This window comes from Phaseolus vulgaris, chromosome 2 (genome assembly GCF_000499845.2).
Source record: "Phaseolus vulgaris cultivar G19833 chromosome 2, P. vulgaris v2.0, whole genome shotgun sequence".
Lineage (NCBI taxonomy): Eukaryota > Viridiplantae > Streptophyta > Magnoliopsida > Fabales > Fabaceae > Phaseolus > Phaseolus vulgaris.
This window is the reverse complement of record NC_023758.2, coordinates 2,078,712-2,106,656: the sequence shown is the minus strand read 5'-3', so window position 1 is coordinate 2,106,656 and position 27,945 is coordinate 2,078,712. Positions and strand designations below refer to the sequence as shown.

Here is a 27,945-nt window from a genome sequence, read left to right as displayed (position 1 = left end):
ACAATGTAAAATTGTATATTTATTCATCCACCCATAAAATTATTGGATTTATATATATTTTTGTTAATATATATATATATAAAAATTTGTTATTTATTAAAATCAAAGACAAAGGATTTGATTTAGAATGAAAATTAGTAGTCAAGTATTTTTTTACAAATAAACATATATTTTTTATTGTTTAATTTTATTATTGAAGATACAAATGTTTATATATATAAAAGAAAATACTATTCAATTCCCATTTATTTATTATTATTATTATTTCAAAAAATTATCAACTTGAAGGTTATGTTATTAATCTTCCATTAGAACTCTTCCTTAAATAACAATAAAAAGTTTGAAAAAACTTAATTCATTCCCCTTTATTTAAAGCAACTCATCCCCACCTTCTATGAAGAACATAATTATATAACAATTGTGGTACAAAAGCAACTATGCTAACAAAAACTAGGGCTAATAAAAAAAGTCAAAAAAGGACCAATTGCTGAAGTTAAATAAAGGGCTGTTTGGATTGCAATTCAACCACGTTGTCTGAATTTAGTACGGGAAGAGGATATTCGCGTTTAACATACCTCAAAAACTTCATTTTCTGTAAAGCAAACACGCTAATGATCCCATCTCCTTCATAAATTAATTATATAGATTTTTTTATAAATAATGTAAGAAAAAAATTAATATCCTAGGTAGTATTCACAATCGAAGTCAATTCATATTTAAAACCTAAACAATGTAAGTTAGCGTATACTGGATTACGATTTGAAAACATATTCCATAAAAAATATGGTAATCAATCAATACTTTTAAACAATATAGAGAAATCTTGTGATATTGACTTAAAACTTATAGAAAGTTTATTAACATTAAAAATCTAAATTTCAATGTCCTGTTTGAAGAATGATTTTTAGTTGGGTGTATAGGTACCATCAAACAGTCTCATCCAAATTCTTAATTTTTGTTGTTTTTCATAACTAAACTTATATTTTTTACTATATATTAAGTGTAATTAATCATCTATTTCTCAGAAATGGTAAAAACATGCATAAGCTGTTACATTCGAATTAACTAGCAGCCACTGTATTTGTATTTTTTAAATATTTTTTATATGATATTATTATATTAAAAATTATAATAATTTTTAATTAATATGTAATAAATTTGTAAATATCATTACACATTATAATATAATCTATATATATATATATATATATATATATTCTAAAAATTGGAGAATTATTTTTATATATTATTATAAATGCATGCATATAGTGCTCTTGATTAATGTTGTTGGCGAAGTTAATGTTGTTTGAAGTAGTGTTTAGATTGTTATAGTTAGTGAAATCTGGAAACACAAAAATAAACATATTTTTTAAGGTGGAGTGATCGAACTTTTGAAAGTGTTCACTTTGGCACAATTAAGGGTTTGGTCCTGGATAACTTCAAAATCTGTTTTTGCTAGTTTTTCTTACTCTGAATGGTGCATTGATCTGTAACTTATATGTTTTCTATTAAGTGAGCTTTTGTAAGGTTTACTCCTTTAGTTGGGCTGTTTATTGTTCTAAGTTTGTGAAGGTTAAGTTGTTTGGAAGAGGTGTGAGGATTTATTGTGTTATAATTTGTATAAGGGTTGGATTACCCTAAAGTGATTCATATTTATTTATTTATTTATTTACCATAAAAAAAATTATAAATGCATGTCGAGGACACCGTTAAAAGTATTGCCCATTAAAAGGTTAGAAAATAAAATCAAATATAGTTTTGTATTGAAGATGTACATTCCCAGCAGAGATTTGGTGACAGGCAATAACTGGAGTGAGTGAACAATATTTATCTGGAAATTGTCTTGTAATGCTTTGTAAGTATTCCTTGCATGCAAATCATGGTACTTTGTGGCTGTGCATGCAATGGGACCGTGCAACTGGGGTCTAACACACTACGGGCTTCAACTTCAAACCATATTAAAGATAGTGCCCAACAAATTAACATGAAAAGTAATTCAATTCAGAAGTTTTCAAGGAAATAAAGAATACGTGAAACAAAAAAGTTTGCTTTGATTTTTGTGGAAAATGTGATGACCTGATGATGAAAGGACAAATTCCTTTTTCTTCCCTTGCCTTTGCTGCCTTCGTTTTACTTTATCATCTGTTCCCCACTCACCAGCATCACGCATAGGTTTTCAGAGCCTTTAATTTCAAACACAGTATTTTTTACTTCTATTCATATACACAAATTTAAATTATGTACTATATTTCATACACGTGTACACTAATAAATATATATGTTGTACAATCAATTATTGAATTAAAAGTCAATTAAATTTAAGTGTAGTAATTGAAGATCTTTTGCAATCAAAAGCTTTAGATCAGGGAAAGTATTTATAGAAAAGGAAGAGTTCTGGTACCATAAGTAATAAGTTGTATAAACTTTATAAAGAAAACCGCAACTTTCATAACCAGATCATTGATTTCGCTTAACCGTGTGGTGCTCATATCAAAATCAAATCATCTCATCCCTTTTTTATTATATATTTCATTTCATTTTAATGTCTACACTTTTATCTCTTTTTGTCAAAAGCAAGAAAAAGAATTGTATAAAACTTCGGGATGAGAATAAATGTAGGTAGTCTAGATAGGGGGATTTGTGGTGTTGTTTAGTTTAATTTTAAGTAAAAGTCATTTACATCAATACATTCTTTTATTGAAATTAGTTAACAATCGAATCAAATCAATTATTGGTTGAAATTTCAAATTTATTTTCTGTAATATAAGTTTTTAGTAACTTTATGTGTTGTCATTATTTTTTATTTTTTAATATCTTAAAAATTATAAATTTATGAATTTATTCATTATAGACCAATGAATAGAAAAAAAATATTTATTTGTTTGGAACATTTGGCTTGCATGAGGATGGTCTCTTGATGTTTGATGTTTTCAGGATTGTGTTATTAGGTTATGCTTTTGTTGGTTAGGTAGGCGGTCTTAATTAGAAGCTGGGTTTATATGTAACTTTGTACAAGAGTTGAATCATCCCTAAAGTAATTCTCATTTATTTATTGTTTATTGTTGATAAAAAAAAATAGAAAAAAATATTATATTGATCTAATCTAATATAGAAAATAATTTAACAAATTTTGCAAAATTAATGCATTAATTTTTTTTATTAGGTGTCATTTTCAAGGTTATATATATATATATATATATATATATATATATATATATATATATATATATATATATATATATTATAATCTTGCATTTATTTTATTATAATAACATACTCATTGTTATCTCAAAGTTATTATTGTTTATATTACATTAATAATAGATTCATAAATTTAAGTATTACTTATTAAAATTAACTGTGCTTTATTAAGTATTTTAGTCACAATTTAACTGCTAAAATTCTATGAAACCATTTTTACTAGGAATAATTTTAAATAATTTACTGAATAAATATTATATTAATTAATATTTTATTTAATACATTGAAATTTTGATGCTAAAATTAATTTTTTGTATTTGTTTTTATATTTTTGTGACATACCATTTTTGTATACTACACTGTATAAACTAGAAAGAGATGTAGAGATAACTTACCATTAACGTAAGAAAAGAGGGATGTGAATAGGAAAACGTGAATGGGCTGAGTAAGGCAAGAACCTTTGACGAATGGACGAGGCTGACAACGAAGATCATTGGGCACAAAGAGAAAAGTGCAGCGAATAGTGTTTTGTGGTAGTTTTATACTATATACGACAACAGTTCGAAACGACACTTCTTTTATTTAACTGTAATTGAAAGTGGAAACGACGATGGATCAAAGTCAACCATTTTCAAAAGGTTGGAGCTAATTTAAAACATGCCACTGCACTCACCATTTTTTACTGCAGTTGCTCAATACCTATCATCAAATGTTGGAGATCTGTTAATGACTTATTTTGATGTGGAAGATCACACACACAAAGAACTTACTATTTTGCACTTCGTAGAGTAACTAACTAACAGGTATAAAAAATATAAAATTATTTAAAAAAATGCAATCCGATGAAGTTTGAGTTTTTTTTTATAATTTACGATTTTGTAATTGAAATTTAAAATTAGGTTGAATTGGTTTTGAACTTGGTATGTATACTTGGTGGCAATTGATGTTGGTGACCCACGTGTATGTGGATGCACATTGCAATATGCGTATCCCAACCGTATGTGATCCAATCCTACATTCAATATCTATACTTACCTCACATATAGAAATCGGTATGGTCCTAAATTAAATGACCATGTGTCATGTCCCCTTGCTCTTTTCTCCTACACTTAATTTGTTGTATGTCACCATTTCAAAATTTATTGTGATCAATTAAGAATGTAACACCAGAAAGGAAATACGAGCTTCAACAAACAAAATACCCCTCCCAACAAAACGCGGTGTATTCATCACGAAGTCTTAATTACTACTCACGAAGTAGTAAATAAAATGCTAAACTACCATATGTTTTTTTTTTTTCATTTCTCAAATTAGATTCCATGCTTCATCAAATAGTAAAATTTTGAATCAATTTGAGTCAATACATGTTTCTACAACTCAGTGTCTAAAGAAAAAATATAGTGAATTAAATGAAGATAGATTGTGTGGCCAAAGACTACAGGGAGAATATTAATTCAAAACTCGGTTTAAGATTCTTTTATTTAATATGTTTTAATTAGTGTCGAAGGACATGCAGTTGGATATCCTACATGTAAGTAACGATTGAAGTTTTGTTTTCTTTCTTCAAGAAAAAACATTAGAATTTTATTTATTTTGGTACAATAAGTTGGTGTAGCACAGTAGGGAGTAGTGACCACTCGCTTGTACGTACTTCATGGCTAAGCCAAGGAGAAAAATAAATAAATAAATAAATAAATAAAAACTGTGCATCTGAATTGTTTAAGGAGGAGAAAGGGCAAATCGTAGTGTACTTGACACGCAGACAGGATTATGGTGGTGGGGAGCATAGAATGGCATTTTCGCGTTTCACTGTTTATAGGAAGGATAAATCCGTAATTGGGGTTTATAACGCCATTATAATTTATTTTGCTTGAGTCGGAAACGGAATTTCGGAAGAAACGCAGATACCTGATGATGGTTTCATTAGAAGCGCATGATTCTCATTTGGCACTGCAGAATCAACGTTACTCTTTTTTTGTAGTGTGTAATATCGTGATAATCCCAGCTCAGCCTTGATTTTTGTCTTAACCTTAAACCGTTGGAAGCATGAGATGCAAGACGCGGAATTGGGCACTCAACGGCGCAGAGTAGAAACTTGAGTGGTTCCATATATATAACGGCGCCGTCAGATTTCCCGTTTCTAGATTCCCCGTCACTGTTAACAGAAAGTGGGCCACCACCACGATGCAAAACACACTACTCACACACACTTGCCAGCACCACTAAGAAAAAGCAATTGCCCAATCCCAACCGTTGAAGCCCTTTCGTCATTATCACAATTTCGTCGTCTCCGTACTACACGCGCGCACCAACTTACTACTCTCACTCACACAACACCCCCTTCCTTCCCTCATTCTCTCTCTCTTACATTAGCAAACCGAACCAAACCCAACCCCGAAAAAACGCACAACGCAGCATCGCGCACACCAACACCTGAAAAGGAATCAGCTCGCGCGAGGACGCAGTATTAGTTGTAGTACTTAAAGGGACTCACAGTGCACGTCAATGCCTGCTCACGTCGGTGTCAGGACACGAGCCCGAGCCGCATTAGCCATGGAACCTGACACTTCAGCTCGACCAACTCCCAAGAGAAAGACCATCACCCGCACCAACCAAGATCCTCCAAAATCCTCCAAGTCTCCCAGAACCACTTCTTCGTCGCTTCTCAAACCTCCCACGCTTCTCCCGCAGCAGCCGGAGATCAACCAACGCTGCCTCAGCCCTACCTCCACTGAAATTCCTGCCTCTTGCTGCTCCAGCAATGGATCCACCAGCCTCGATGAAGACAAGATCAAACTCTTAGATCTGGAGGTAACGGATTCACATTTCTTATTTACCTGTCTTTCATACATTTTATTCATTCAACTGTTCCTTTCGCGAATTTAGTCTGTGTATAGCCTTTCGCTCATTCATTTTTCTTCGCCTAAATTAATGCACCGCATTCCACGTTTCTTTTACAGGTGGAGAGCGCGCAAGTTGAAACGTCGACGTGCAATGGTGCTTCACAAATTGAGAGGTCTTTTAATCAATATCATTTTGTTTAAATTTGAATTTGCTTCAAGCCATAGTTCCATATCCAGGACCTTTTCCTCCTACCCTTTTTTTCTCCATAATTCAAGTTTCAGTTCAAAAAAAGCACGAAATAAATAATGTCTCACCAGTCATGATAATTTCCTCCCTTCAAAACTCAAAGTCGTTGTTCCTCTCTCTCTCTCTCTCTCGTGTGTGTTTGTGTCTTTTCCCGCACTGCGCATTGTATTCTATCTATAATTCTGAACCGTAACAGTTTTCGTGTCCGGACATTGCAGGAAAGAGATGAACCGTTCCAGCGAGCTTCTTGAAAATTCGGAGGAGCTAGAGTCAGTGGAGATCAATTCTCGCCGTGACTCGTCAAAGGCGCGGACTATGCCATCCGAGTTGGAGCTGGAAGAATTCTTCGTTACCGCCGAGAAAGACATTCAGAAACGATTTCAAGACAAGTAAGTCATAATTGGTAGAATTTTCTTCTTTCTCTCTCTCTCACTGTTTTTTCTTTTTCTTTTTTTAGTTTTAGTTTTTGACACCATAATTAGTATATCAAGTAGCTCCGTCATTCCTTTTTAATTAAAAAATTGTTTTGCAGGTACAATTATGACGTCGTTAAGGATGTGCCGCTGGAAGGACGCTACGAGTGGGTTCAGTTGAAGCCGTGAAGGTGTGCGTCTCGCCACGGAAGAAAAAAAAATCCGATCAATTTGAACATGCCATTTTGTTCTCTTTAATTATAATATTGTTTAGTCCAGTCTAGGTCTTTGGTTTCTTCAATGTTAATTATCATTTACACCAGCCAAGACTCCTTTCTCTGGTCTACAGCTTTTTTTTTTGTATTTCGGCGTGGTTAAGGTAAACAGGTTGAGCTTCGTTTGTTCCCTGTACGGAGAAGCAGCTTAATGCTCGCTTGTGCAGAATACTGTAAATTTCCTTTGTGAAGAACAAACGCTTCCATTACAGGCTTCAACTTCTCTCTTTTTCGCTCTAAGCGCTCCCCTAAAACCCTGTCCATTTATTTTTTTAAACTTCGCTTTTCTGCAGAGAGTACACTGAAGTCAGTGACTGTATGATTGTGTCTACTTTTTCATTTTTTTGCATATTTTTTTTTTAAAAAAAATAGATAACAAACAAAAATGAGAAGGAAGAAGATTAACCAACTTATAGCGAAATTGGAGAAATGAAAGGAGTGGGAGTAGGTAGTAGGAAGAGGGGAGGCCAAGGTTTTGCTTGGATGTTGAACATGGGAGGGGGCAAAGACACGCACCATGCCGTGTAAGTTACGGGCACGTGTTTGAGAGGGTGAGAAAGCTGATCTTATTATCCCCTCCACGCCCCACCATGTGAGAAGAGTCTTCCAAGCTTGCAACAAAATCCACTCCACTTTCACAAGTACAACAAATATAGGTAACGGACTAAATATTGGAATATTATTGTTATTGTTGTTTCCACATGTACCATTCTAGTTTCTTCTTATCTACTAAGATACATAAAACGGAAAGTATCTGGTCTTGATCAGAATTTTAAATCCACAAAGAGAGACACACGCTTATCATTAATTAGGTGGGTTGTTTTGTTTAATTACTAGAATTTATGGCAGAGGTGGGTTCATTTGAAAGAGATAGAGAAATTAATTAGAGAGAGGAAGAGAAGGAGAATGGGAATGGGGTGGTGAAGATGAGAGGAAAGGGTTGAGGTAGCAGAAGAGTGGTACATAGTTGGGTTGAGGAGTTGTGGTCCTGCTGCTGCATAGCCATATTGGGATGTAGAGATGGAATGGAAGGTAGCTAGTGTGACCTTATTCGGCCGTCGTTTTGGTTTCGCAATTTTTAATTTATTATTTTGCCATGTAGCGCGGGAGGAACGTGTTTGTCACTTCGTACTAGCTAGGCGGCTTATTAGGGCACTGAGATAGTGCAGCAGTAGTACATGGTTGTGAGGATTGAGATTCTCTGCTGCAGCTTGTGGATTCCGTGATTTCCCTTCCGCCACTGCTGCTTTCCGTTATGTTTTACTCACTGCACTGCGAATCAAACACTATCATTCGGATGAGATATCAGTCTATCATCAGATTATATCAGATATCCTTCGACACCACAGGATCTTCATTCTTACAAACTTTTCAATCTCCAGCAAGCTTTACCTTTACCTTTACCCTCCCCTTTTACCCCTACTAACATGTGCACATTTATATAAATATACTGTTGTGTGTGGTTTTCTACTTCTCCCAAAAGTGGAAACCAAACACCCATTCATCTCATCTTTAATTAGAAGACAATGTTAATAAAGCACGTCCAAGTTTCAGTGGGATCATATGGTAGTATATGAACATCGGATTGTGTGGCACTTTTTTATTTCTATCATTTTATATACGGTCATAATTAAGTTGTGCTCGTGCGTGTCTTTCAGAGCATAATTATTTTATATCCTCCAATCATATATTTATTTAACAGTGAAACTATTATTACCAACCAGGCATAGGTAGGACAAGAAAACAGGAAACCAAATTCAAATTAATGAAAGATACAACAATTTCTCTCTCTCTCTCTCTCTCTCTCTCTCTCTCTCTCTCTCTTTATATATATATATAATTAATTATCTAGTAGGTCCCCCTGGATATTCTTTTACATGACACATGTCACGACAAGTGGATGAAGGAAAATGTAATTCACAGATGAAATAGTATATTGCTTATCCACACCTCATCTGTCCTTTCCCCTTGCAGTCCGTGTTAACCAATAATTAACAACACAATTCGCAACCTTAGGTACAAGGTACGTAAAACAGGTCGAGATTCACGTCCACAAATTAGTAGCAGTACTGATTTACTTTTAGAACAAATTCAAGGCCACTAATTATTTTATTTTGTCTCCGTGTCTTTATTGTTGCCGAGAGAAGGCATCTGCATGATAACAATTTGGAAAACATCGTGGTTGGTATTAAGGAAATAATATTTGGTGCGATTCACAGATGTGGGCATAATGTAGGCGTCGGCAGTAGGCAGGACTGAGATATTGATATTGATATTAGTATTATCATTATTAATGAAAAGGGAGAGAGATTAGAATTACATAACATAGGATCCAATTATTATATATATATATAAAGAGATATATATATGTGTATATATATAGGAGACAATGCCATATGGGTTAACATTATGTTTGAATTGAATGGATCAAAAGACAGGCTTTAATACATATGTTGTGGAAGGATGAGCCATAAGAAAGAAGAGAAGGAATAGCAGAGGGAAGTACGATGGATCTAAAGACGCAAAGTGTGGTTAAAATGGTAATCCGTAGCTAAAACGAAGATTGAAGGTACAAGTGCACGTGGGCACTTGAAATAGGCATATATCCCCGGAAAAGGGAAGCGGCAGTAAATTAAACCCACAATGCTGGATCATAAAGAAGAGAGAGGAGAGTTAGGCTTGCGGGCCCTCCCAACCTTCAATGGTACGCTGATTTGATGCATCAACGGTTGATAGCGAAACGTTCTAAAATGGTGTAATTCGTGTCAGGGAGTAGGCTGAGGTTGAGAATAGGGACAGTGTCTGTTTTGGGTTGGGGGCGGTTCTAGGCTGAAACTGAGGATAAGGTGAAGAAGATGAAGATGATGACGACGATGTTGTTGAAGAAGAAGAAGAATAGGGTGATGAAATATTGGAAGCATGTTTATGTTTTATTATGTTAATATGGTTGTGGCAGTTGAATGAGTGATGAAGAAGAAGAGAGTGGTAGGTAGCTGGGAGGAATAGGAATAGGAATAGGAATAGGAATAGGACGATGGGTGCAGTAGGAATAGGGGTATTAAAGAAGGGAAGTGGCACAGTGTCACTGGACAGAAACATGGATCTACAGAGTGGTGTCACTTGGGTACGTACTATTCTTCTTGGATCTTGTGCCCTATTCCTCTTCACTTCACTTCTCCCTTCTTTTCATGCTACTTTTGGTCCCTCCTTACCCACGTGGATTTTTTACTCACCAATTTCTCCTCCTAAATATTCCTCCCTCACCCTCTAATTATTCTTATGCTAACTCTATTTCACACCCACTTTCTAAACATTATCTTCAAAAAGAATAAATAGATTTAATGCATGACATTTTTTTTAATATAATTTGATTATGTATTACGTAATTGCTTTGATAAGTTGTAATTGTATCTGTATGGTATTGGGGGCTGAGCAATGTTGGTCCACGTCGATACACAATGATTACTGTGTCCTTAGCTTTGTGTTCTTAGCTTTTCTATTCTTCAAGTTTCTCTTCCTCTTCGCGTGCTTCGGTCGGTCGACGGAGTACTTGCGATTACACTCCGACGCTCAAGTCAACGATGATACTCAATGAGAATTCTCTGATATCATGAGAAAAACGTACATTTTCCCCCTTTCAGACGTTCCTTTAGTAGGTTGACTTGGGCCTTGGCCGTGTGGGCAAAGTAACCGATCGCTAGATACATGCTTAGTGGTCTCTGGTCGTGCCTGATGACTCCCTAATATCAAGGGAGTGCTCTATGAAATGTCTTTGACTCATTCAATGGAAGTTACAACGGTTTATTTTTCACGTGTAACTATTTATTTAAGTTATTTAATGCGCACATCACGGTCGACCATTATTCAATGCAATGTGCAATTAAACAGATAATTTTAACTTAAAAGAAAAATTTAAATAAATAATGTCGTTGTACACTTTACATGCACGTTTAAGATACAAATTATATATTATATTTAACATGGAAAAATAATATTGTTTCTCTAACAAAACCTTAAACTACAGTATGTTTATCTAAGATTCTAACAAATTGTTTAAGTAAATATTAGATATAACACATGGTGTAAAACCCTATAGTGTATATAATGTATTCAATCAATCTAGTTGTAAATATGGAATCTTATGATTTAGTGTGAAACATGAACTTCCTCTCTCAATATATTGTCCATTTTAACTTATATTTAGTGTTTATAGATTTACTCTAACCTGGATTCAAAAAAAGCTGTTATAAAAGGCAAGTTAAGATTATAAATAGTTTATAGTAATGATTTTTCCTTACTTTACAAAGATTTGAGAAGTTCTTTTAAGATGGAACCGTCTCGTTTGAAACAAAACGAATGCATTAAGCTTACTAAAGCAACGAATTTAACGTTGGAACAGAGGATTCATAGTTTTGATAATATTTATTTATCATTAAATGTAGTTAATGGAGTTTTACGTTAAGATAAATTTTAATACTAGTATTGAACTTGTAGATAACTTGTCAAACCTCAAAATTGTAGTCTACGTCATCCCATTAACTAATAAGTTAATGCTCATATTATTCCTTAATTTTAATTTTAATAAATTCAAAAGCTAATTAAAAATATATCATTTAATATTTGTTTCTAAATGAAACCTGCTCACATGCATGTCGTTATGTTTTTTTTTTCTTTTTTCAGTTGATTCGATGCCAGAAAAACAACAATTAAAAATTAATCTTTTTTCAGACCTAAATCATAGGAATGTGTTCATATTTTTCAAAAATGTCTTTCTACGTATACACACCATTAAGAATCAAACAACATTAATCAACATGGTTAGCAATTCAAATGTGGGTCCAATGAGTTTTTCTATGTTGGTATTAGAAATGCCGGCTTCTTTCTAACTTTTTTGTTTCCACAAATTTATATTATAAACAGTTGAAAATAAAATTTATTGTATTTAAGTTTTAGATAAAAACATTTCAAATATGAAATTAGAAGTAAAATGATACTTTTCTTTTCTTAAATTTCGGTAAAAACTGGAAAAAAATAGAAATAACTTTTTTCAAGCCAATGGGCCAATTTGTTCTGTTCCGTTACCAATAAGAATAAAAGCCTAACCCACTCTTGTAATGAGTTTGTATGCGAGTGTTTCTTCCTCTTCTTCTACCTCCATATCATTTTTGTATCACCCTAATAAAATAGTTTCTGGATTATGTAATCTGAACACGTATTTTGAAAAAGATTTTTAAATTACATAATTCGGAAGCTAAAACATTTTCAGTAATATGAAACTAATGATGTATCAGAAAAAGACTTTCGGATTATATAATCTAAAAGTTAATTACAAATTTAAAAAAAACTTTCAAATTATATAATCCATAATATTACAGAAGAATATTTTTGAAAATACAAAAATTTATAGAAAGAGAAGAATATATAGAGTTACAGGAATATACAGTCTTGTGTGGAAGTGGCTGCCCAGCTTATTGCTCTCTCCAGCCCCGTATTATTCTAAAAACTCAGGTTTACTCTTCATGCACCCCGTAATTTCTAAATGAAGTACCATAACATTAAAATGACCACTTTACCCTTTATAAAAATGACTTCCAAATGGAATGTTATGAAATCCTCGTGAACAAGTTTTCTAGAATTTTTGGAAAATGATTTCTGGAACAGAATTTTCAAAATAGGATATTCATACCCAGATTTTCCGAACAAACTTTTCAAAATGTACGAAATACATTTTAAATTAAACTTTCTTTTAAAACAAAATTATTGGATCAAACTTTGGTAAAAAACTAACACTTTAGAATATGTTTTTGGAATGAGTTTTTGAGAATAAAATTTCTAGAATATAAATAATAACTTTTGAAGGAATTTTCTGGAATAAGTTTTTTTTTTTTTTGGAAACGAGCTGTGTATTCTTTTTCATGATCTGAAATAGTGCACAGGTACAACTGTAATGACAGTGATGAGAAGAATAGCGACAGTAGTGACATGGTGGATATTTGTATTTTTTTTTGTATAAGGCGTAGTTAGTAATAATGGGTGCGTACAGCAAGTAACCTTTCTTCAATGAAATTATTTTTTCTTCAATTGTAAACTCTTAGTGGCGTTTAACCACATACTGTTTCTTCCTGCACTTCCATACCTTCTTCTCTCACCTCCATAAATTTGGAATTTCCAAAAATACCCCTCTATAATCTGAAAGTTATTTTTCAAATTTATAATTAACTTTCGGATTATATAATTCAGAAACCTTTTTTCAGATACATGATTACTTTTTGGATTACATAATCTGGAAGTCTTGTTTAGTTTCTGGATTATGTAATCCAGAAGTCTTTTTTCAAATAAGTTTTTGGATTACATAATCTAGAAACTAATCTATGTAGGTGACACAAAAAAATAAAAATGTATTTTTATATTGTGTATGGAAGTGGCAGAAGAAGATATGGAGGTGCAGGAAGAAACAGTCTTAACCACATCACCCATAGTAGCATTTTACAACTTGGCTATTTCTTCCTCCATTCTATCAAACTTCTTTCTACATCCCATAAATTTTTAGAAAGACTGTTTTACTCATTTTTAAATGATTTTTGGATTATTTTTTCCGAAAGTTTTCCAAAATGAGAATAAATTAGATAGAATATGTGATCATTTCACTTATTTGATGGACACAGAACACTCTTATAACTTATACTTGGGGCATATATTTTATATAAATTACTTCGACAATAACTTCCTACACCACATCAATTTTAACATGCACCTATCATGTTTTTAAATACATTCGTGACAAAAAGTTCCAAAACACAAAAGTAAAAAATTATTTCGGATAAAAATTATGAAATTTAAAAATGTATTTTGAAAATATAAATCTGAATATTTCCGATAAAAAGTTCTGTAAGTAATTTTTATTTACATTCTTCTTTTCTCCAAGATTATTTTCGTATTTTGTAGGGGTATTTTTGTCATTTCAATAGAAAATTGGGTGTATGTTGAAATTGATATGGTACAAAAAGAAATTGTCAATTACTTTTCGTTTTTCTTTCTGGGTTGAACGAAAGGACAAAGCCCAAAACTAAATAACACTGTAAACCTCTTCAGAGGTAAATACAAGATGCATCAGTCGTTAAAGCATTATATAACAACAACAAAAAGCCTAGTCAAAACTAAAAGATCCATTTTGTTTTGGAATTTTAAGTTTACATTTTTTTTAATTTTATTTTATTTTCTATATTTATCTTATCATTATTTTTTAAAAATTACTCCTATTTTTTTATTTTTTTTCTCCAAAGTAAATCTTCTATCTATATATATTTATCTTTCGATAATTTTAAAATTTACGATATCAAATATTTGAATATTTTATATGCCAGCATTATTCCATAAAATTTACAACTCCATTTATGATAGAGTAAATCTTGTTTTGCCAAGTTTTTCCTCAAGGCCTTAGACGAGAAAAAAAAAATATTTTCTCTTAAACTGATTTATAAAATTCCTTTTATATAACTTTTCTGAATTTATATCTTTAACTTATTCAAAAAATGATATTTCTTTTCTTTTGTTTTTCATTTCTAAAAAGTACTATGATTTTTTTTTGTCTAAATAAATTATGAAACGCTTTTAAAAAAAAGACTTTACAAAGAAAGAAAAATCTTGTAGTTATGTAAAGTTTACTTCATTCTCTACAATTTTTTAACCATATATATTTATACCAAATATTCATCATATAAAGTCACGCTAACACTATTTGAAACTTTGAATGTATATAAAGTAAGTATATTTTCTTTCAACATAATTTATTGCATACCTAAAATGATATCGACGGGAATCAAACCCTGAATTTACCTTACCCTCTGTGTATACATACATAAACTATTCTCTACAATATAATTTTATAGCTAATATTTTTATTTTTCACTTGTCATATACCAAAAAAAATCTATAGTATTAAAAATGTATTAGTTATTTTTACCTGATATAGCATATGTTAAATCAATATTTCCCCCAACTGGATACCATTTTAGATGCTATTATGTAAGATAAAAGCTATTTAACTTTAACTTTTTACGTAAAATTTAACATAATTAAGATATATAAGTGGGTTTTGACAGTCTCGAACTGCTTGTTTCAGAAAAAAAGATGCAGAATTAGTATCTACTGTTTTTATATTACACATGTCTCTTGCACACTCAAAAACTACAGTTAAACACAATATATATATATATATATATATATATATATATATATATATATATATATATATATATATATTATCGTAGGAGAGGGAGGAAACAGTTTTATGAGCAAGAGTAAATTAAACAAACAGTTTGTTTTGTCCTTTCTTCTTCTATGTATATCACTTAACAAAGCGTACTCTAAATAAATTTTGGTGATGAACTTCGTAAATTTTCTTCACAGTTAGTAAATTTATAGATAAACAGTTTTTCTTTTCCCACTACATTCTAAAAAACCTATAGTTTAATGCACCTTTTTTTCTCTCTTCCCTTTGTATAAAATAAAATGTAGTGGTTAGGGGAAATCAATGTCGATAAAAACATTTATCTTCTACTGTAAAAGAAAAAGAGTGAAATATGGAAATGCAAGAAGCAAAATAATTTGTACAGCTAATAGGAAAGTTCTACATTCTACGAGATCGAGAGAAATTACAAGAGAGAATAAAAGAAAATGGCCAAATCCTAACACAAACAAACTTACTTAACTCAGCATCCCAATGAAGAGAAAAACAAAAAAGAACATACCTTGACAGCAAGGAAAGAAAAAGCAAAAACAAACAAAGAAGAAAGGAGAAAAAAAGAGAAGCTCCATTCCTCTACAAATGTTCAATACTCACCAACCCCATAAGGAACATAATTTGAGCCTCCTTCATTTATAAGTTCCTGGATTACACCAAAAAACAAAGAGACAATTATCAGACATGCAACTGGCTAGTGATCACATCAAAGAAAAACCAAAATAAACACAACAAACAAAGAAAGTCCCGCAGGTGAAGATTGATTTTATATATCATATGACAGTACTGAGCTCGTTAAAAGCTAATCTCTAGCGAGAAAAACCAAAGTAAATAAATAAATAAACACATAAAATTGAAAAAAGAGAGATAAATTTATGACCAGAGAAATTGGAGACGATTCATTGGCCAATGCAGACCTTGGTTCTGAAGAAGCTTCAGTACTCTTGTGAGGCTTCTTGGAGCCAATGTGAGTCTTTCTGAGACCCAACAGGCCCTTCCACCTTGTTGAGGAGGCCTTGGGTGGCTTGAGAGAAAAACCCTGATCACATTCATCGTCATTTGTGAGGAGCTCTTCCTTGAGAGTGGTGGTGGTAGCCCTTTGCTGCATCATCTGGTTGTTGCAATTGTCCTTGTACGACAACAACCTGCCCTTGAAAAAAAGCTCATCAGCACTCATCATGGAGTAATTTGTGACTGAAAATTCGAAGTCTGAGGATACTGCAGGCGCGTCTGATCTTGAGGCTCTTTGTTCTTGTTGCTTCATGGCCTGCTGCACATCCACAAAATCATTTGAGAAAGAGATTCTAGGGCTCATTGGAGCAATCTGATGATTATGATGATGATGATGATGATTATCATCACGCTTGTGCTCCGAGTTGTTGTACATGTCTAAGCATGCCATCAGATTTCACAACACCACATATAAAATAAAAAGAAAACAAAATGGATGCATGCGAGAAGTAGAAACAATAAACTCCACTTGGGACCCCCTCTTTCACACTGTTGCAACCCCACTTACAGCAGATGTTTGTATTTATATGTGTCACAGAAGGGATCTTCCTTTGGATTTTTCTTCCCATCTTTGCTAATAAATACTATTATTTACATGCATGGCATGCCTTGACATGATGCTTTGTCATGACATGTCAATTTGGCTTTCAATGACGGTCAATCTTCAAGATTTGTACTGTCTCCAGTTTACACTGCTCTTCTTGGACACATGTGAATTGTGAATGCGTGGAACTGCCAACAAATTAAGTATTTTAACTGTTCATTTATTTTCCTTCTCGCCCTTTACCCCATGACCATTGGCCTGTTGTAACTGATGCAAAAGCTCTCCTTTTTAGGCCAATCCCTTGTGTTTCATGTTGCAATATATAAACAAAGTTTTGGGAAGATTCGAAGAACTTGCACTTTTAACCATGTCATCTCATCATCCAATGCATAGCAATAACAAAACATATATTATTATGCATTATCTTTTCTTTTTCTTTTTCTTTTGTAACAACACGAATAACAACCAATGCATAACAAAAGGTTTGGCATGTTTTGTTGTTCTCTTCATGAGGTGATGTCATGGAGAAGGAGAGTTGATATATAGCAGTTAGCAAGCATTATAATTTGAGGTACAGAAAGCAACAGCAATGACATTTAAATTAAAGGAATGGGGTATTGAGATAAAGGAGAGTTAAATGGTTGGAATATTTTTGAATCGATGAAAGTTTGAAGGCTCCCACCACCACCACCACCAAAGTGGCACAGTGGCAGAGTTACAGCTTACAGTTACAGAGAGGACCGGCATGCACATGCACATATGCTGTATGCATGCACATTTCATCTCTCATAATTGACCCAACTTTGACTCTAAAATCAAACAAAGCCAGGGAATGAGCTGGCGACACTAACGGATCAAAGTCACCACGTGACTCTGGATTGTCTTTCAATTAGATAATCATATTCAACTTTATTAGGACACACATTTATTAATTCAAATTCAAACTACTAAATCCTCAATATAGCCAACACATATATGGGTGAGGAGGAAGATATATACAACATTTTAGTGGCATCACTTACTAGATCCAAATCTTGAAATAAATTATAAAAATATTTGTTTACTTTTGCTGTGAGTTGAACTGATTCAATTTATTTAATTCGTTCGGGTTTAAAAGGATAGCCAAGCTGTGCCAAGTCATGTTTTTTTCTTCTTTTTTGGTTTTAAGTTGTTTTCATTTTTTGCAGATGTTTGGTTTGGAAACATGTTCAAGACTCAAGTTTTAACTAAATTTTTATTTCAACCACTACAAATGATAGCTTCTGCACAGACATATATCGAGTATCACTAAAGTGTAATGAATCAGACACTACAATATATATCAGATTCAACCTTTTTTAACAGCATTAATCCTTAATGAGTCAACCGTAATAAGTGAAGTTTGAATCACTTTAAAACCTCTATTCAGAGCCAAAGCCCACAAGGGGATGTTTTTATTAAGTTCAAGGTCATATTCAAGTCTTGTATCTATCACTATCTTTCTCTAGCTAGTACACGAGTTGCTTGCATTTGGCTATGTTGAGGCATGTAAATTTCCTTCCCTTCTTCCAAGTTGGACAGCTATGTTGTTCACCAATCAGCAATCACCAATTCATATAACTATTTGAATATTTATCGTGTAAATATTCCTGGTACGCACCAAATGGCTTTGCATTCTAATTGCAACTTCTGTTATGCCAATCATAGGGTGGAAACAAACACAGCTAAAGTCCATGAATCAACAAATGTAATCAATCATACAAATTGTTACTAATAACAACATATCATTATTTGATTTGCAAATGGCAGAGAGAGAGAGAGAAAGAAAAGGGTGAGAGGGGCATAATCTTGAACTCTTGGACTATTGTTCAGAAGTGGAATTACTAGTCTTCAGGACCAAGAAAGCCTGGTAACATGCAGGGAAAGGACACAGACCACTAAAAGTTTATTAACAAAATAAAAAATTTGAAAAACTAAGCTGCAGCAAAGGACAAGGTTGTCACTCACGTGGTTCAGCTCTTTTCAAGTGATTCTGCTAATGGGGTTATGACATGTGGCTGATTCCCACAAATGAAAGCCTTCGAACATGGACCAGTCAAACACATTCGGCAAATTCTTGGAGCTTAAAAGCCTCTTCAATTTGGCCTCATCCCAGTTTTGGTCTTCCATTTCCTTCTAAAACTACTTCCATCTTTTTTCCTCTGATACTAAACCTAACTTAATTCACATTAAAAACTTCTTCTATATTTAATGCCTATGCTCCTTTCCCAATGCCAGATCTCAACAACGAGCTAATTACTAGCCATAGATGATTCTTTTGTGTATAATTTCTTCATAAAAACTTTTATTGAAACAATTGAATAAACTTTTTTTTATATAATTTATACATAAACTAATTTTATATTGTTTGGGTACAAGGTGAATTCAACCATAGAAAGTGGGAACATACTATTTTGATTGAATAACAGGAAGATTATTTAATGTAATATGCAGTGCAATACTTTTTGTAATGTAATTAAAAAGCTGGGAATGGAACCTCATTGTAAAATTGATGCAAAATTGGAGTGAAGATTGTAATATAGTAGTAGTACTGTTTGATCATTGAAAATGGTTACTGTTGAGCATGGTTGGAGGTAATAGTAATAAAACAAATGTGTGAAGAGTAATGATTCTTCTGAGAGTTGTTCTGGAGACAGATATGGACCTACATTTGAAAAACAACTTCCAAAAGTGCTTATGCTGTTAAGAGGCTTTCTTTCAGCCAGTGCTTGCACTGTGATATAAGTTAAAACAGGCCAAGTCACGCTTGCTAAAGCTATTCATTAATTATCCTCACATTTTCGGCTCCCATATTAATTTATATTTTTTTGCTAAGTTGCCAATAATATGTCCCATATATATATTAACATTTTTCAAATTTGGAAAATTTCACATAGATATTGTTAACTTGCCTCTATTTTTATTTTATTTCTTAGTGTTAGATAATGTGTGACTGTCTATTTTTTTTAGTTTTCAATTTGATAATATCATCATTGATTTGTACATCACGTTTTTCTACATTGATATATGTTTAAAAAATAAAATGAGAATCTAGCAAACTCGCCAATTATGAGTTTGGCACTTTAAAAAAAATACGTTATTTTATTATTCTATTCACTCCATATATTAGAAATATTTTTATAGGATAGGCCAGAAAATAAAATGAAAAAATTTATACGATGTATCAAGCCATTAATTATAGTATATCATACCCTTTATTATTATATTTTTAGAAATTAAAATGTGAGAATAGACAATGACTTTTAAATTTATCATGGATAACTTAATCCTCCAACTCTCTTCATTTTACTATATTTTATAATATGTTAAGGTTATAAATATATACTCTTTATCTCTAATAATACTTAATTACTCACTTAGAAGTATGGATTGAGGATTTCCTCGAAGAATATTTATTGCATGTGTTGTTTTGTTAAAAGGATAATTAATCGTGGACAATTTTCTCACTAATTTAATTTAAAATAGAAACTAATTTATATACTAATAATTTCTTAGTCTTTAAAATAGTATTTAATTTAATATAATGATTAATTATTTTTTATTTTTAAAATTAATTTTTATTTATTAATTTTTTTATAGTTTATAAGGTAAATTGATTAAAACTATCTTCAGTCCCATTGAATTGTACAAAAGATCTTCCTACCCATCTATCAATAATTTTCCACACTTTGATGAACTCCATACAACATAAGAAAATATGGGTAGCATTCTCCAAATCCGCTCCACATAAGATACAAAACCCATTCCCAACCTGTATATCCTTGTGTAAAATATTTTCACATGTAGATATTTCCTCCAAAAATAACTCGTCATGTGAAACATTAGCCTGTGGATAAAACTTTTTCTTTTCCAGAAAACCACAAAATTGAAACAAATATTAAGATTATTTTGTGGGCAGAGTTTGAATAAGTAGATTTTACAGTGTACATTTTTTTATGATATTCTTCCATACTCAATCATCTTCCATATGGATGTTAATAAAGACCTTATTTTAGTCTCTCAGAAATTCATCTAACATATCACTCTCCCATTGGTCCATAGTACCCTCTTTCAAATCAGAAATAGAGAATACTCTTAGGTATTTAGCTATGAGGGAATTTTCACCAAGCCAACTATCCCTCCAGAATTGAATATTATTCCCCTTTCCAATACTCCACCCCTATTATTATGAAACCACTTATCATTGCCACTCCCACAAGCCTTTCTAATATCCCTCCACCACCAAGAATCTAAGCTTGACTCATTTGGTCTCTCTATCCATATTTTGATACTAAAATATCTTTCCACAGTCCTTGTTTTCCTCCAAGCCTCAACTTCCATTTACCTAATAATGTCCTATTATACTCCTAAGATCTTTAATACCTAGTCCCCTTATTGTTTTAGGTAAGCAAAGACTCTCCCACTTTATCCAAGCAATTTTTCTTGAGTCATGCCTTCACATTATAAGAATTTCCTTCATATAATCCTAATTTCTTTTTCAACACCCATAGTCAAATAGAAAATGGATAAGTAATACAATGGGATAGTAGACATAATCAGTTTTATGAGAGTAATGTTTCCAACAACAAAAAAACATATGCTTTCCTTTTTGCACTTCATGCATATTTGGGCTTGATTATGTCTGACCTTAACTTCATTATACAACTCCTTTTCCTCTACCTCCCTAACCATCCCCACAAAGCCTTCAGTTACTATAATGAAAAGTAAGAGGACAATAGGATCACCCTGTCAAGACACTTCTTCCTAATTTTTATAATTATTTCCTTCCAAAAGCATTTTCTCCTATGATTATCCCACATTGTCACACCCAAATATTTGAAAGGTACATTCATAATATTACAGTTCAAAATTTTAGAGAACCCATTAATCATTCTATCCTCCATTCCTATCCTTGTTATGCTACTTTTGAAAAAATTACCTAAAGTTCATAAGCTACCTCAAAATCCCTCAATGCACTTTTGTTTGCCAATATGTTTTATATTTCCTCCTTGCACATGAAAATGTTAACATGCTTATTTGGGTTTGATTATGTCCCACCTTAACTCCATCATACATTCCTTTCTCCTTGCCTCCCTAACCATCCCCACAAGCCCTTTAGTTACTATAATGAAAAGAAAAGGGGCAAGAGGGTCACTCAGTCTAAGATCCTTTGTAAGGTAAAATTGATCGGTAAGTGATCATTAACTAAAATAGATATAGAAGAGGATACTAGGCACCTATCAATCCATATTTTGCCCCAAAACCTATATTCTGTAGCATATCAAAACGAACTTCTCTCTTAACTGAGTCATAGACTTTTGAATGTATTTTGAGCAAGTAATAATTATTTTTCATGACATGATTCATTTCATTATTATCTTTTTTGTAGAATGTAGAAAGAAAGAAATTCACATTTTACTTATTCATAATGTAGATTCCTTAAAAAAATGAATAGGCTGAAACGCAAAACGTTACATGATTTGGTTTACATGAAGTATAACCAACAACTTGCTTAAAGATATAATGTTATGGATGAAATAAACCTTATTGTACCGAATGACATTGATGAGTACAATGAATGGTTAGTAGGACAAATAGATAATTATCATGATAATGAAAAGTGAGAAATAAGTTGGTTTTTAATGATGATCTCACTCTTTTATTTATATATATATATATATATATATTATATTTCTTTTTACCACGATATTTCTATGATTTCATTTATAACTTCATAAAAGATTTTAGGATCCCAATATCTTTCGTTATGATATTATCTTGATTTGTAGTGCAATGTTGGATGCTTAGTTGGTAGGGTGCTAAGAAACTTGTTTGTGTTTTGTATAAGGGTTGTGACACGTGTGAAGTGTCTCATTTTATTTTATTTATTCTTTGCTGATTAAAAAAAAAAGAATGATATGATATGAATATAGTTAATTTTGTTGATAAAGAAGTTGTCCCTGATTTCTTCAATTGATGCAAACACCCAATGTATGGCCCACCCAGCAATGGTAAGAGAAAAAAACACTTCAAATGAAGGATCATCAAAATGCAGAATCTGTGTGCAGTTGTTTCCTTTGAATTTCCGATACATTGATAGAATAAAACGCCGCAACAGGCGATTTTCTCTCAGTTCAAAACTCACACGGGTTGCTGTAAGCAGATAACTTTGTTTAATTGAGTTAATGTTCTTTCAAGCTCAGTATTGTTTATAAATTTGGGCCTTGGAAGTGGTTGCTTTTCAGAAATTTCTTGGTGGCATCACCGAGAGTTGTAGTACGTACGCAATTCCAACACCATTTTGTTTTGGTTGATTAATGCCTCAAAAACTGTAAACAAAACAAAACTCCATGAGAAGGCAAAGGCAAATGTGCAGCATCTCAGGAATATCTAGGTCACACGAACGTCTATCCAATTAAATTAATTACCAATGAATACGAGTTATGCTCTCCCCATAAAATGCCTGCAACCCCAGTAATAAATCAATAAAGATGCCACTGCCATTAATGTGTTGATACGAACTCAATTTTCTATACTGCTGCTGCATTAAGGTAGGAGAATATATAATCACATACTGCATAATGTCCTAAAGTTTTTTTATAACCATTGGTACCAGTTATTTGTTAACTTTTAGAACCTTTAGAAAATTTGTCCTACGTAGTCACGTCAAATCATAATTTCGGGCTTCTGAAAAAACTCCACTATAAATATGTGATGAAGAACCTTGAAATTATTTCTCCTAGTAGAAAGAACAGGAGACTCGTTAGATTAATTAAGAACTGTTTGTTGATTAAACGATTCAGTTCTTTAGGATTTTTTTTTTCTAATTGCAACGGAAGTTAAAGAGCTGCTTCAATTTGTCTGTCATGTGCCCTTGATAATTATCTGTCATAACTTATATCTCAAGGTCTCTTCTCTGATTTCATTTTTCTTCACATCATAATTGCAGTTTTTCCAAGCATCATGTATAAGAGATTATCTAGAGTGAGAAAACAACTGGGCAAGGAATCAAAGACAAAGTAACATTAAAATTTACCTTATATATATATATATATAGATATAGATATATCAGAACTATTACACCTGTTACTATAACTAAGCATGATAGTCAGTTAATCACATACATTGGACCAACAAACTACGTACTATAACCATTCTAGCACTCAAGAAAAGAAAAAGAAACTAAATATTTAGAGACACGAACGACATAAACAGTGAACAAGATAATCTATGGTCCTTGGTTGTCCCAAAGTCTAAAGACTTAGCCCAGTTTCTTCCCACTCATCATCATCCTCGTAAACTCGTTCAAGTCAATAAAACCATCTCCATTACCATCGACCCCTTTGACCATTTTTTTGCATGCACTAAGGCTGCAACTCTCTCCTAGCCTCTTGAGAACTTGGGACAACTCCTGAGCACTAATCTTCCCATCACCGTTCAAATCAAACACTTGAAAAGCATTCTTGATATCCGCTTCTTTAATCCTACCCTCTCCGTTGAGCATCTCCACGAACTCTCTGAAGTCAATGAAGCCATCTCCATCAGAGTCCATCACCCTAAAAGCCTTGACTGCTTCAGCTTCCCCAATGCCCCTATCTAAAGCCCTTGCAGCAGCCTTGTACTCTTCAAGTGAGATCTTGCCATCTTTGTTGGTGTCAAATTTTTGGAACACCCATTTCATTTCCTCTTCTTTTGGTTGGAAACTTTGTCCTTCATTATTCGATGTTTGTCTTGATATGAAGCTGTTCTTCTGGGCTAAATGCTTGCGTGAAGAGGAGGGCTTCCATGAGAAGCTATAGTTGAACTTGAGGAAACTCAAATTCGACATGTATATGGTTTGTTTTAGGGTACAAAAGGTACACAAATATTAGGCTTAAGTATGATTATGAATGCTACCACATCATGGTTTGTTTATATAGATATATAACGTTCCGCCTTTGGATTCCCTCGAAGCTCAAGATATTTTTTCTGAGAAAAAGTAGTGGAATCTGAATAAAGACTCATTCCAATGCACAGAGTTTAAACTCTAGTTGATATATATGCTTTATGCTACATTCTTTACGATTGTGAGTTTCCCCTCACACACTAGCTTGGTGAAGTTAGAATATTTTTTTGTGGACGGTATTGGTCAATTCACGTAATTGTTAGGTTGAAATGCAATCTATGTTGGACGATTCCTTTCTATCTTTTTCGTAAAACCGTGTATTCACCACATGCCCCCTCACAGAACTCAACGAATCCTATTCTTTGGACAGTTATTAATACGTGATGATGTATATATGCATGTACACGAACCTTTCTTTCTTTTGGACTTGAAGATATGAGAGATAATCATTCCTGTTCTGTATATTTTAATGCATATTCAGTGTTTTATTTCACTTTACTGTTTTTTATTTCATTCATATCAAGTAACACTAGATGATGACACTCGTCTGAAGTTCGCTAATATATTCTCCTTACCACTTTTGCTGTTGAAAACTTTCTTCAGTATATAAACTCACCTAATTTTCATTGAGCCAGCAAGTTGTATAGATATGCAAGCATCAAAGAAAAAGCATGACAAAGACAACAAGTGGCCGAGAGTTTTAAACTGATCCCTCACAATTCTTAATAACAATGTCTACTTCCCATTATTCATGAATACAGGAGCGTTTACAGTAATTTATTGTAACTTATTTCAACTTAATATGACATAGAACTTGCCATAAACCTTGCAAGGATCTTATGATATTTCTATAAGTTGTTGTCAGTTATTTCAATAATATTTCTACGATCATTTACGAAAATAGTTTAGGAACTTATGACTTAAACATTTTACGTAAGTGTTTTGGAAAGAGATTACTTAAAGAGAGAGAATCTAATGCCACTCAAAATAAGTTGTTGTTGCTATTGTCTCTTCAAATATATAACCAACTTATACGTGTGATTATATGATAAATATTACTATTTAGCAAGCACTTAATTAAGTCATTTAATCAAACATGTCTTACGACAAGTACCAACACGTGCTGCTTGGGCTGAAGCAAGCCCATCAAGTGGCCATATTTCAAAAAAGGCAATTGTTTCCTGCACCCAACACTTTTGCACCCAACACAATTTCAAAAATTCCGAAAATACTTTTTATTCCAGAAATGAAAATCCAGAATTGAAAATAATGCATTCCATAAAAGTAGATCTGGAAGAGATTATTGTGTTCTAGATATAAAAGTCCGGAACCAAAAAATCAAAATCTCATTATGAATAAAAAAATTCAGAATTGAAAATAATACATTTTGAAAAAATTTATCTGGAAGAGATTATTGTGTTCCGGAAAAGGGGGTCCAGAATGTAATTTTATATGTACCCTATTTTTTAAGGGTATTTTTGTCTTTTCCCGTGCAATTGCAGTTATATGGTGCAAGAAGCAATTACCTTAAAAAAAAGTCAATTACTATCTGCATCCAATGATTTTGCACCTGCATCTAATCAATTTTGAAAATTTCAAAATTGTCCTTCATTCTAGGATTGAAAATTCGAAACTAAAAATACATTTCAAAAAAATAATTCTGTTATTTCAGAAAAGGAATTGCAGAAAAAAAAATCTGAAAAAGTATTCTAGAAAACTAAATCTGGAAAAATGTATTGCAGAAATTCAAATCTATAAAATCTTCAAAAGTATTTTAGAAATACAAATCTAAAAATGTATTTTAGAAATCCAAATTAAGAATACATTTTATCCTGTAACTTCACTCCTATTTAAAAACTAAAAAGAATATTTTTATCAGTATTGGATGCAGGTACAAAAACATGCGAAGGAGGTTCAAACAAAAACATAGGTGTATGAAGCAATTTCCTTCGATAAAAAAAAAACTCATCAAACAGCAATAGGTAATCATACATAAAGGGAGACAAAGTTTAGGCATTTTCTTCCTGCATCATATCATTTTTTTTATATGCACCCAATCAAAAATTTTAAATTCAACTTTGTCCCTGTTATATATTTACTTACGGATGTCAATATCCGGACTAGATCAATTTTGATCTGCACCCATCATTTATTTTTAAATCTCAAATTGCTCTTGTGGTCTTTTCCAAATTTTCACATCTGGAATGAAAAAGAAAAAGCTTTTAGATTTTAGCATCCGAAAAACAATATTGTTCTGCTGATTGTCATATTGGAATGTGTTGCAGATATAAATATCCAAAAAAATAAGCGTAAAACTGATATTTTCTTTGCAGTATTGGATGTAGGTCATAATTGGTCTAGTGGAGGGAGAATTAGCGAAGAAAAAGGCAAATGCTCCCTGCACCCAACACTTTTGAACCTGCACCCAATATAATTTCAAAAATTCCAAAAATACCCTTTATTCTAGAAATGAAAATTCAGAATTGAAAATAATGCATTCCAGAAAAATAAATTCGAAAGAGATTTTTGTGTTTCGGATATAAAAATCCGGAAAAAAAAAATCAAAATCCCATTCCGGATAAAAAAATATGGAACAGAAAATAATACATTCCAGAAAAATTTATCCGGAAGAGATTATTGTGTTCCGAAAAAGGGGATCCAGAATGTAATTTTATATGCAACCCATTTTTTCAAGGGTATTTTCGGTTTTTCTCCTGTGATTGGGTGCAGTGATATGGTGCAGGAAGCAATTGCCGAAGAAAAATAGAGAAAGGGATGCTCATAGGCTCTTGCTACCTACACCCAGTGTTTTTGAACTTGCATCCAATGTCTTATGTAAAATGACAAAAATGTCCTCTTTAGTTTTAAATAGGAGTGAGGGTATGTAAAAATGTATTCTGGATTATATTTCGAAATGCATTTTCTGATTTTGGTTTCTAAAACACTTTTCCAGATTAAGCTTAGTGGAATAGTTTTCCAAAATAGATTTTTAGAATTTTATTTTCCGAAATCTTTTCTCAGAGTATGTTTCTAGATTATTTTTTTAGAATTTAATTTTTGGAATGTATTATTTATATTCTGGGTTTGCTTCTCTACATTGATATTTTGATTTTTTTTTATAGAATTTCATTTCCAAAATGTAAAAAATTTATTAAGATTTACTTTTTCTGAAATGTATTTTTTATTAGTTCCAGATTTTCAAATCCAGAACAAAAACAGTTCTAGAATTTCAGAAATTCTTTAAGTGTAGGCTCAATAAGGGAAAT

The 27,945-nt window shown here is 32.4% G+C and overlaps 3 protein-coding genes across 4 annotated transcripts; 1 reads left to right on the top strand and 2 right to left on the bottom strand.

The window, feature by feature from the left end:
* The first annotated feature begins 5,502 nt into the window (after positions 1-5,502).
* Positions 5,503-7,198, top strand: LOC137810118 (cyclin-dependent kinase inhibitor 7-like). Its single transcript, XM_068611251.1, has 4 exons — positions 5,503-6,012; positions 6,162-6,217; positions 6,510-6,680; positions 6,824-7,198. Exons 1-4 carry the CDS (start codon positions 5,707-5,709, stop codon positions 6,891-6,893), a joined length of 603 nt encoding a protein of 200 aa, XP_068467352.1. The 5' UTR covers positions 5,503-5,706; the 3' UTR covers positions 6,894-7,198.
* Positions 7,199-15,568: 8,370 nt separating this feature from the next.
* LOC137810117 (uncharacterized) lies at positions 15,569-16,744 on the bottom strand. Of its 2 annotated transcripts, none has more exons than XM_068611250.1 (2): positions 16,139-16,744; positions 15,569-15,867 (listed from the first exon to the last, which is right to left on the bottom strand). In XM_068611250.1, exons 1-2 carry the CDS (start codon positions 16,621-16,623, stop codon positions 15,858-15,860), a joined length of 495 nt encoding a protein of 164 aa, XP_068467351.1. In that variant the 5' UTR covers positions 16,624-16,744; the 3' UTR covers positions 15,569-15,857. The 2 variants fall into 2 exon arrangements, with proteins under 2 accessions (XP_068467351.1, XP_068467350.1); XM_068611249.1 differs by having other exon boundaries at positions 16,102-16,743.
* Positions 16,745-23,814: 7,070 nt separating this feature from the next.
* Positions 23,815-24,801, bottom strand: LOC137810116 (calmodulin-like protein 30). Its single transcript, XM_068611248.1, has one exon. The coding sequence runs from the start codon at positions 24,620-24,622 to the stop codon at positions 24,056-24,058; it is 567 nt and encodes a 188-aa protein (XP_068467349.1). The 5' UTR covers positions 24,623-24,801; the 3' UTR covers positions 23,815-24,055.
* Between the last annotated feature and the right edge of the window lie 3,144 nt (positions 24,802-27,945).